We start from the raw sequence: 12,100 nt of genomic DNA on the forward strand, positions 1-12,100 counted from the left end.
GTGCTGGGGACGCAGCCCCGCCACTCTTATTTCAACAGAGTGTCTGGTATCTTTTGTGACTTTTAAAAAATATATGCTTTTCACACACATGTGTGTATATGCACAAACACATACACACACACACACACACACACAAAGTCACATAATGTAACATGAGTGGGTCCTGTTTGTTGGGGTTTTTGTCCTGCCCACCATTCCCCACAACTGTTTAGCCCCAAAGAAAATCACACATAGGTCTCCATAAATTATAAGCTGATTGGCCCATTAGCTCTAGCCTGTCACTGGCTCTCACATCTTGATTAACCCATTTTCCTGATCTATGTTAGCCATGTGGCTCAGTACCTTTTTTCAGTGGGACAGATCACATCCTGCTGCTTCAGTGGTCTGGGCAGGAGTGGGAGGAATCAACTTCCTCCTTCCCAATATTCTCCTGTTCTCATTACATCATTTCTACTTCCTATCTAATTTTCTCACCTATATTTCCTGCCCGGCCAATCAGCATTTATTAATAACATTATTGACAGAATACAAACAATTCTCCTGTACCACTTCCCCCTCTTTATTTTTTTTAAAGGAAAATATCCATAGTCCATTTTTAGGAATGTGGATGGAGTATTTTAGGCTATTTCCATCTGGTTGGGGGTGCTGATAATCTTATGGGGAACTAAAGAAAATTTACAGTTATCATCAAGTACTGACTAAAGTATCCTGTGAGTCTTGATCATCTCAGGCAGCAGTCTTGAACCTGTTCTGGATGAAGAACTCAGACATCTTGGCCATCTATTCCTGCTGGAGATTTCTAAGGTGGTCTTCCGTGATCAAAGCTGATTTTTCTTAACTCTGGATAAATCCACATAGTAATGTCAATATTCTTTAATGAACATCCTTCTAGTCACTGTGATATTAATTTCTACTTGTAAGACATACTTGATCATTTTATCCTTATTTTAAAAATTTGTTTTGTTTCCTGCCACAAAGAAGATACCATACCCCAAAGTATATTTATGATCCTGGAACAAATAAATAGAGCTAGTTATAAACTGCTATGTATCTATGAAATACTGGAAATACAGAACACTTTCTAAACAAAATGATGGAATGTGTTAGGGGAAAACCTGAGTTACTATTTGGTCTTGATGGAAATGGAAATAGTGGGAAGATCTTTAAGGATGGTCTGGTGATTTATTATAATATAAAGAATGATCTTACCCTGTCATTCTGGACCTGCTGTATTCATCAGAAGGACTTAAAATCTTTTGTCTACACAAAATGGACATGTATTTTTCAGGTGTTTAATTAACAACTGGAAATGTCTTTAATTAAACATATTCTACTTCTATGGGTATATCAATATACAATCTCTGCCTTATCTAACCATGAATAGCATTGAAGACAATGAAGGAATAAAATATTGTTTCTGAAAATTGATAAAGGAAATGCAAAAATATATTCCCTAGAGAAACCATTCTGAATACTTCATTACCTTATGATTCAAATTATACTCACAAAAATGAAACTATGGGGTAGGAAAATCATGTTTCCACTTCTTAAAGGGCAGGATTGCTGCATGGTATACAGATTCCTACAGGGCAGTGGAACAACTTAGTATGTTCCTCAATGTAGGATACATCCCATAGTATATTAGTTAAGAGGCATTTATTAAATGAAACCACAGCAATGTCCTGAGCAAATCAGGTTTCTTGAGTGGTAAATCATCTAGAGCAGTGCTGTCACACAATCTAAAACATGTGCTGCTGTGGTGGCAGATCCTCAAAATGGGAGCAACTACACATGCTCATGGAGAGCAGGGACACATAGAGCTGCATTAACTCTCAGTCAAACTTCTCAGATTCCAAAAGGATTCTAAGTGCTTTGTGTATTGACAAACATCTGTGATGTAAATGCTCATAAAATCTATGTAAATGTGCAGCGATCTTGAACCATGACCGCTAAACTTTTGCTTATAGAATGATGAACACTTCACGTTCCACACATTTCTTGTTTTCAGTTCTATTTCTCATAAATTAGTCACTGTATTTACAGAGCAAGAAATTTGAAAGTTATTTGGATTTTTTTAGCTGTCTTGGACGGTTCATGTTAGTCATAAGAAAAGAAAATATTTTTCTTGTAAGAGATTACTTACTCAACATGAAAATATAAAAAGGATTAACATTTCCCTCTATAGTATTTTTAATGTAATAGGATCTAATAATATCATAAGCAATAGCAATATTAGGAGTAGTGGCTTTGTTGGAGTATTTATGGCCACATTCGAGAAAGTGTCTCACTGTGTGGAAAAGCTTGAAAATTTCCTATGCTCAGAATACCACCGAGTCAACTTCTAATTGCCTTCAAGATGTGGATATTAGCTATTTCTTTAGTATTACATGTGCCTGGATACCGTCATGATCCCTGGCATGATAATAATGGATTAAAAAAACTGAAACTATAAGTAAGTCCCAATAAAATGTTCCATTAACAAGACAACCTTTAGGGGCATGACCTGCAGGCAGCAGTAAGAAAAGTGAACTATAAGTAACTTGAGCATAGAAGATCTCATATCCTGACCCCACCATGATCAATGTTCTCCAACAATGCCACAGGTACTTCAACAAGGCCACACCTCCAAATAGTGTCACTCCCTATGAGCTTGAGGGGAAGGGGAACAATTACATTCAATATATCACATCTGTAATATATGCATGCAGTCATATGCTCCTACACACATTAACATACAAACTATGTCTTTTTTGAAAAAGTGTGTTTAGCAGTCATTAATTATAAGACCTTAGACTCTTGACTAAAATTTTATTTGCATTTTTAAAGAATTGTTTTCATATTTATTTAAAATAATTTTAAATATTTGAGAATTTCATATATTATATTTTAATATTCACCTACTGCTACACACCTCACAAGTCCACACTCATCCTAGACCCTCCCTCAGTGTATGAAATAAAATTGACCATTTTTTATAATTCTTCATGAATTTTCAATTTGTAACTAAGCTTAACTATATTCTTATATATAATCTTTGATTCAACTTCTCTTACTACAAAATATTTGTTCTTCATCCTGAAATTCCATGATGATTCTATACCTGAAAGAACTGGATGCATTAATTGTTCCTTAATTCAGCTGTAATGATCCATGGAGATTATAAGATGTTTGCCTTTTTCCAATGGTTATTCAGATATTCATGCCAATTTTCCTTACAGAATAGTTTTCCAAATGAAGTGCTGAGAATAGTTTTCCTCTGACTGTTTGGATCCAGATCAGGGTGTATTTGGTTCTGAGTTGTTCTACAGAGAGAGGAAAAGTGTTCATCAAGCCAGGAGAGGTAATATTAGATCTATAATTTTGGTGAAAATGTGAAATAAAGAGAATTTAACTGCAGGTTAACCTACTAGGATTCTTTACTCTAAATACCTTTATAAATGGAAAGCATGAATGAATCTGAAAAACTGATTCTCAATCAGGTGGGGCACAAGAAAAATCAGTTGGGCAGCTTATTCTCACACTTATGATACCCTGGGTGGTTTATGATCTGATCTGTATTACTTTAGGAGGTAAAATGATTCCTAGGTGAAAGTTGTAATTTGCATCATGCTGCATGCTGCAATTGAAACTAGAGGGGCTACAGGGATGGTCTGGGATTCATACTTGATGTGGTGTTTTGGAGCCTGGTTAATTTTTGTTTGATTATTTTTTTTTAATTTTTGGAACCAAAAGGAGCTTTTTTCAAGCTCTAGAGTTGCTGTTAAGTCTTTACCCTAGAGTCAGAGCAGAAGTGATATTACTTTGTGAGATATGATGCGTAGTAAAAGCATTGATAGAAAAATCTACATATTGGAATGCTATTAACTTTCATTAATGAACAGAAACCCATATTTCAATATTAATCAGTGGAAATATTTAAGGGAGAAGAGAATTATTATTCAAAATTCATGCTAAAGAGGAGGAAAGGATGGAGGGAGGGATAGAGACAGGTAGAGAGATATAGAAAAATCTTTAAATAAATGACATGGCCTTTTTTTTTTTAAAGATAACTGCCTGAAGAAGGACAAGTCTGTTATTGAGGTCATAATCATAAGGGCCCTTGTTTCTCTGAATGATAACTACATAAAACAAAAACATGGAAGTATGAGAAAGACAAGTTGAGAAGTAGAAAAGGGTCTGCATTATTAGAAAGAGATTATATTAAAAAATGTAAACTGGCATACATGTGTAATTGTCAAGCAAAAGACAGCTGCAGGGAGACAGAGATCATAGACATTAGATAGATAACAGACTGAAAGTTATATGAAAATAGGCAAAGAGATGATTGATGATAGACAGACAGATGATAGATAGATAGATAGATAGATAGATAGATAGATAGATAGATAGATAGATAGATAGATAGATAGATGATAGTGTAGTAATAGGAGCAGTGGGGCTGTGTCCCCAGCACCCCGGTCGCCTGCTAGCATATACCCTGAAATAACAACACACAAATTGTATTCTTTTAAACACTGCTTGGCCCATTATATCTAGCCCTTACTGGCTAATTCTCATATCTGATCAACCCATCTATAATAAACTGTGTAGCAAAGGTCTTACCGGGAAAGATTCAGCATGTCTGACCTGGCGGCTTGCTTCATCGCGTGCATCTGCCTCAGAGAGCAGAGCTATCGTGTCTAACCAGGAGAGGGGAACATGGTGTCTCTGCTACAGAGAGCAGAGCTGTCGAGTCTGAGCTCACTTCCTCTTCCTCCAAGCATTCTGTTCTCTTTACTCCTCCCACCTATGTTTTAACCTATGAAGCCAAGCAGTTTCTGTATTACTTAACCAATGAAATCAACAGATTGATATATGACACTCCCATATCATGATAGATAGATAGATAGATAGATAGATAGATAGATAGATAGATAGATAGATACATAGATACATACATACATACATACATACATACATACATACATAGCTATGTATTGATTCAAGGTAACAAAGAGAACATCATCAAAGGCTCTCCTGAAGATCTCTATTACAATGGTTGCTCCCCTCTCTATTATTACTTAAAGTACACAATCCAAGGCAAAGAATAAATATTGTTCAACCAGAGTATTTGAAAAGGTCACTAGAAACAAATTATAAATTATGAAAGTACTGAAGTACACAAGGATATCAAATAACTTTGTGAGAATATGAAGTATCTTGTGTCTACTAACCCATTAAACATGAAATCAATTTGAAAGCAAATTCCTTTTCTGTAATTGTAAGAATATGTAAGTGAGGCCTGTGTCAATCCCTTCATCTACTTCAGTGCTCTTTGTTGCTGATAACTCTTCCTCCTCAGGTACTGTAGGGTGCTACTGCAGAGTTCTCACACTTTACTTCTTCTTAGAATGTACCTACTCCATAATGTGCTCTCTTTCAACAAAGTGACAGTTACATGAGTAATACACTGCCCACGCTAAGATACAGATGATTATGGAAGCTCCACAGATTGAGAAACAATGAAGAAACCCGAAAAGGCTGTAGGAACTCTGATACACTGTCCCAGTCCTAGTTTGCAAAGGTAAGCAAGTAACACGCCAGACTGGAGAAAAGAAATCATATACCAGTAGTAATATAAAACCTGAGATTCCAAATACTTAGAACACTGGGACACCTGCAGGCTTTCATGATGTTGTTTACAATAAAAGAAAAATTATACCCATTGAAAAACTTTGCAAACTGTGAAGTAAGCATGAACAACAGTATTTCAGTTAAGTCCTAGGCATATTCCATGGAGAAAATTTTTCAGCAGAGAAAAAATAAATGAAATTTCTAGAGCCAACAACCATGCCAGATTCACCAATATTAAAGTCTTAAAAAGAATTACAAAGGCAGTAAAATGAAATTTCTGGATGAATATACCAGCTTTCTGGTTTCATGTCCCTATGATAATGAAATATTTATAATGCTTCTAAAAGATATTTAAAATAATGCTCTCAAGTCTAGTTAAAACAACAAAAGAGAATATGACATAGACATTTCAGCATTTAAAAAGCTAAATGAGAATTTAGCAAACACACATAAAGAATTTAAGGGAAACCTTAAAAATTAAGCTCAAGAAATTAATGAAAAAAATTAAATGCTTAAAATTTTCAAAAATAAAATAAATAATGAGATGAAATTATTCTAGTACAGAGGCAATACATGGCTGTTACAGCTTGAAGAGCCAAAAATTGATGTCATTTCAGGTCTAGCCAAATCCCTAATTAAACATGATGAGTCTAGCCAGACTTTTGAGCTCCAAACAGTTGCCCAAGGTCTCTTGTGCCTTCATTTCACAATGATACAGAGCTAAATACTACTGTACAGTCAAAGAGTACATTGCAGTGGCGACACTTCAAGCAAAGAGGTTTTTGTTAGGGTCTACATCACTGTGGGAGGAACATGTGTACCTTGCATGCAGTAATAAACAACCAAATCCTCAGGCTCCACTTTGCTGATTTTAAGAGTGAAATCTGTCCCTGACCCACTCCCACTGAACCTCTCTGGGACTCCAGAGTCGAGTTTGGACACCTGATAAATTAGTTGCTGTGGAGTCTGGCCTGGCCTCTGGAGGAACCAATTCAAATAGGTTTTCCCATCACTGTGTAAGAGGCTCTGACTGGAATTGCAAGAGATGGAAGCTGACTGTCCAATGGTAATTGACAATGAGAGTGGAGTCTGCGTCATCACAACATCACCACTGGTTTCTGAAATTATAATAAAGTAGCAAAAAATCATGTGAAAATTTCCTGAGAAATCTTTCTGAAATTCTTTATGCTATTAATTTCAAATGAGTTTCTGGTATCTTTTGTAATTTAAAAAAAATATTTCAAATTCTTTTCATGGACACACACACACAAACAGACACACACACACACATAATTTAGAGGACCTAATGGTCATAGTATTAACCACCCCATCCAATATAAGTCAGAATCTTCTTCCTAGGACAGATCTTTTATCTTTAATTTCTAATTGTCACATAACTAAATATTACATGTTCATCATGGAGAAAATTGGCTTCCAGAGTTCACACTCTCTCCAATTCTCTGTTTCTATCTCCCTCTATCCTTACCCAAAATCCAGAATATCAGCAGAAACAGGGAATGGACAAGACACATCATTTTGAGGAGATGAAAAAAGGAGGGTTATTAATGATGGTGAGAACACAGTTGAGCTTTTATCTCAGTTCAGCAAAGCATGGTCCTCCCTAGAGACCACTATGCAAATACAATGGTCTGTCTAACAGGGTACATAAAAGAGACAGTTATGTCAGCTTAATAAATATTGAAGAATGATTTTAAAAGTTTTTTTTATATCAGGAGTGAAAGTAATAAAGCAAAACATATTGACAGATGAGAGACTAGAAGGATGTGGAAAAACTAACAATGTAGAATAAATCAGTTGGAAATATGTATAAACAAAGTAGTCAAGTTGTCTAATTTGAAATATACTTTAATTTTATCTAAGATAACACAACTTGATTGCAGAAAAGTTAATGTGGTTAAAACACACAGATATTTATCCTCTTGATGAAATGAGCTACCAAAACTTTTTGCTCATAGTCTGTAGGGCAAAATGGAAGCAAATTGTTCAAAATTCTCTTCAAATTATTTACTCTACTCTTATTCAGTATTAGAACACAGACTTCTGATTATATGTGACTAATTTAGGTTACCAATATATTCCAAAAAGAAATAGATCCAATAAGTATTTCCATACATAGTCATATATACTATACATTTACCAAGAAATTCACAAAAAGCACAATTATAGACATTACTTTATACACCACATTGTTTTCATAACATTTAAATACTTTTTTGGATCAAAGTTTCTTAATATTGCATATCAGACAACACCTAGGCTTCCTGTGGTCAATTAAGTTTAGGCATTTTTTCATTGTCCAATCTCATTTGAATTAAATCATTCAGTATATATCCTTCAGAAATGTACCTTTATTTTAAGGACACAGTGTTTCTTTAAAGGTTCACTCATGTTCTGTGAATAAATAACTAGTATATATCTAATGTTGAATCTTCTAGTAATGATAACATTTACTCTTCTATCCAAACATTTTTTTATCTTCAGTAGTTAATCAACACAGTAAGAATTTTAATTACATTATAAATAAACATATATTTCCAGTTATTTTTAGAAGAAACAAATGAGTGTATTTAGCTGCCTCCAAGCCAGACAAAAAATAAAACCTACTATAGTTCATTAAATAGAAATTGCTTTACATATTAATTTTAATATTTTTCTCTTAGTCATTGTGACATTCACTTATAGTTGCAAGAGATACTTGATCATTTTATTCTTATCTTAAAATTTGTTTCCTGGTACAAGGGATAAACCAAGCCCAAAAATATAAATGTAAATGTGTTGTGTATATGTTTCAAAAAGAGGGCCTGCTTCTTTGTTCAGAACCAAAATAATTACACAGAAACTGTATTAATTAAAACACTGCCTGGCCCATTGGCTAATTCTTACATCATTATTTGACCCATTTCTATTCATCTGTATGTTGCCACATGGCAGTGGCTTACCAGCTAAAGTTCCAACCAGTATCTGTCTCCAGCCGCTCCATGGTGGCTCTGATTCCACTCTTGTTCATCCCTGCATACAGCCTAGTTTTCCCTGATTACCTAAGTTCTGCCCTCACAGGCCAAGACAGTTTCTTTATTCATTAACCAAGGAAGCAACACATGGACAGAAGAAACTTCCTCACCATTTTCCCTTTTCTGTTTAAATAAAAAGGAAGTCTTTAACATAGTATAATTACATGTAACAAAACAGGTATCAAGCAAGAATTACAGTTACAATATTTTTATTTACTTTTATCTTTTACCATAACTAAGAAAAAAAATAACCACAACTTACTATCTATTCTTCAAATCTATCAAAGAGTGCAAAAGGATATAATATTACCTAAGTAAACAGGAAGTACAATATGAAGAACCTCCAAAACTATAGAATAGACAGAGACATCTTTCTGCCCAGACAGTCACCCAAAGTTCTTCTGTACCATTGGGGCATCCATCTTCAGTCTACAGGACCATAGTATCTGCCAGACTTTTCCATAAAGCAGGAAATTTCAAAAACAGTCTGCTTATTTTGGTAGTTTGCCAGTCACTTTATTTTGTATACTACAGAATGTCTCACAGACTCTTTCATGAAGCAGGAACCCTGAAGGACCATCTCACCTTTAGGCCAGTTCAGCAGTCATTGCTCTGTGGGTCCTGCATCTCCAGTTTATGCAACAGTTCAGGCAAGAGCAGTCTCTTGCCCAAATGGCTAACCATGTAAGGAGCCTCTTAGATGCCCATTTTCTTCTTGAAGTACATTTGTGCTGCCAAGAGCAAAGATGTCTCATTGTCATGAAAAGTCCTAAATTCTTAAACATTTTAAATGCCATGTTCTGAAGGTCTCCGAAAAATTTGAAGAATATATATGTAACTGAAATATATCTCTATACATCTAGAAAATCTAACTAATGTGACTATAAGCTTGACTATTATAGATTATTATCTATTAATCTACATTTCATAATTACACATCCCATTTTTAAATGAACCACACAAATACAATATCTTAATCAAAATCAGAAATACATATACATATAACAAAATTGACCTTAAATTTGTATCAATAAACCAAGATTCATACCAATGCAAATCTATATAGCATAGTGTTTTTAAATGTAAACAAACACTTATAAGCAATATGGGCATAGTTTTGTCCATACTACTTCCTGCTGTTTGGGGACACTGTTAATCAGGTTTTGTATGGTTTATCCTGTATGCTAGGTTCATCTCAGTCAGCAGTTGAGCAAAGTATTTTCTTTGTGGCGGTGTTTGCAGCAACCTTTCAGAGGGACTCAGTCCACCATATCATGTTAACCTGGAATGAGTCCGCAGGTTCTCATCCTCTGTGGAGACAAAAGAAGAACCTCTTTTCCAAAGCACCATTTCCTTAGACCCAAATTTGAAAATCAAGATACCTTTATAATATATATGTTGGTTTAGCTTAGCAGTCCATACAATGATATATTTCTCTGTACTTAGCTCCTTCACAGTCAAAAATTTCAAAGACAATATATATTTATCCAACACTGTGTCCAATTTAGAGTTCTTTTATGTCTGAATCTGTCCTTATTGTGTTATCTGAAATTTTTTATTGTCTTGAAGAGCCTTTAAAATACTAAGCAGCTTGGTTTCAGCTCCTTTGGGTGCTGGCTCTACCTCTCCCTAATTACAATATGGTGAAGCTAGCTCTGGGGCCACCAGGTAGGAGCTGCACTCAGCACTTTAACTCTGAGAATAAGCAAGCAGTACATAAACCCTTTTTATCTGAGTAATAGTAAAATCTGCCATGCAGAGCATAGCACAGCCTGGAAATATAAGCAGCCAAGCAGGAATATAGGTGGGACAACCAGGCAGAAAATAGAGGTGGGGTGAAGAGAACAGGAGAATTCTGGGAAGAGGAAATATCTTTCTGCAGTCCTGATGCAGCCACAGAAAAAACAAGATGTGACTGACTCACCGAATGAAGTACCAAACTATGAGGCTAACATAGGCAAGAATTATGGGCTAATATAAATTATAAGAATAAATAAGAAACCTAAGCAAATTGACCAATCGGTTTATAACTAATGTAGACCTCTGCATGCTTTCTTTGTGGCTAAATAGCTGTGGGAACTGATGGAAAAGAAAAACCTCAGTCAACAGAATGGTAAACAATGTGTGGACAACTGAATGCACATCAAGCCTAAGAGAACTTGGAGAGTAATTCTAGACACAAAAGAATAAAGTATGGTTCATTGATAGCAATACTTCCTCAGATGTACTCTGTTTGCTAAAGGCAAGCATTTTCACTTAAGAGGGGTTCTTAACTCAGCATTAACTGCAATACCCTGTAGCTTTTTAAAGAGATTCTGCCATAAAGCACTTAAATAGTGTTGATGAAAAGTTGACCATGGTCAACATGTATATTTTGTTCACATTTCTCCTTGCACTTTTCTCTGTTTTGTTTTATATAGCTTCCAGAGGCTATGTCAATAAAACGTGCCCAGGTCAGTCTCATAGAAAAATGCATGGAATCATTTGTTGAGGCCAAATAGATAAAGAGTCTGTGATTCCCTCCTACAAATTTAACATTTTAGTGATTCTCTTTTATTTCACATCATTCTTCTCTATTTTACTCATCTCAGCACATCTGTCCATCTCCCCTCTACTCTTGTAACCACCAGTCCCAGAAATATCGAGGAAAATTTTGAGAGAAAAGATAAAAAAGAAAAGATAAATCTTGTTGCGTAAATTGTAGTGTAAAACAGTGACTCCCACAATCCTTTAGTTCATATACTGTTACATGCAAGTGCTCATTCCATTAAGTCATTGGTCTGATTTGAGGTTTGGCTTTTGCTACATTATGAATACTGGGCCCTCTCCTGGTTTCCCCTTTGATGTCCTGTTGTCATGTGTCATAGAGATCCTATAACTTTGAGTCTGCAGGACAAGCCCTTTCATATGTTCCAGCAGATGGGTTGAATAATGAAATGGACCAATTCAGACCTCAACTGAAGCAGTAGGGAGAACAGGTTCTGCACCTGCCTAGGTAGCAGAGTCGAGCTGACTCTGTTGACAAGGATGAGAGAAAGTTGGTCCCAAGAATGTTACCATAGAAGATCTGGCCCTACCCCTTATCTGTCATATGGTGATATGAACACGAGGTAGATGTACTACCCTCCCCAAACCCTCAGTACCTGTGGCATGTGAGAGCATTGCTCCTGAAGTTAGAAGAACTGCTGAGCTGTCTCAGCTTCCCATTAGCTGCAGCACTCAGGAAAGCATTCTCTGCACATCATCTGAGCAACTCACTAAAGCTGACACCTTTGGTGATGGTGCAGGTGAGTCGAACCAATGTCATAAGTTTGTGAGATCCAGTGACACTTTCCATCTGTCAAGTAATGTGAGAAAAGAAGAGATGTCCCAACTTGCTTCTCCTTAACCCGCACTGCCCACAGCATTCAGAAGAGCAGGTCCGGCACCTCAATTTGGCACCATAATAGAGCCAA

General features: G+C 35.8%; 1 gene segment (V, D, J or C); it reads right to left on the reverse strand.

The window, feature by feature from the left end:
• Positions 1-6,405: 6,405 nt before the first annotated feature.
• Positions 6,406-7,160, reverse strand: LOC126495020 (immunoglobulin kappa variable 2-29-like). The segment is given in 2 exon segments: positions 6,406-6,731; positions 7,100-7,160. Coding segments are annotated over 2 exon segments (375 nt in total).
• Positions 7,161-12,100: the final 4,940 nt, after the last annotated feature.

Source organism: Alexandromys fortis, unplaced genomic scaffold, assembly GCF_014885135.2.
Source record: "Alexandromys fortis isolate MF-2015 unplaced genomic scaffold, M_Fortis_MF-2015_v1.1 scaffold_407, whole genome shotgun sequence".
Lineage (NCBI taxonomy): Eukaryota > Metazoa > Chordata > Mammalia > Rodentia > Cricetidae > Alexandromys > Alexandromys fortis.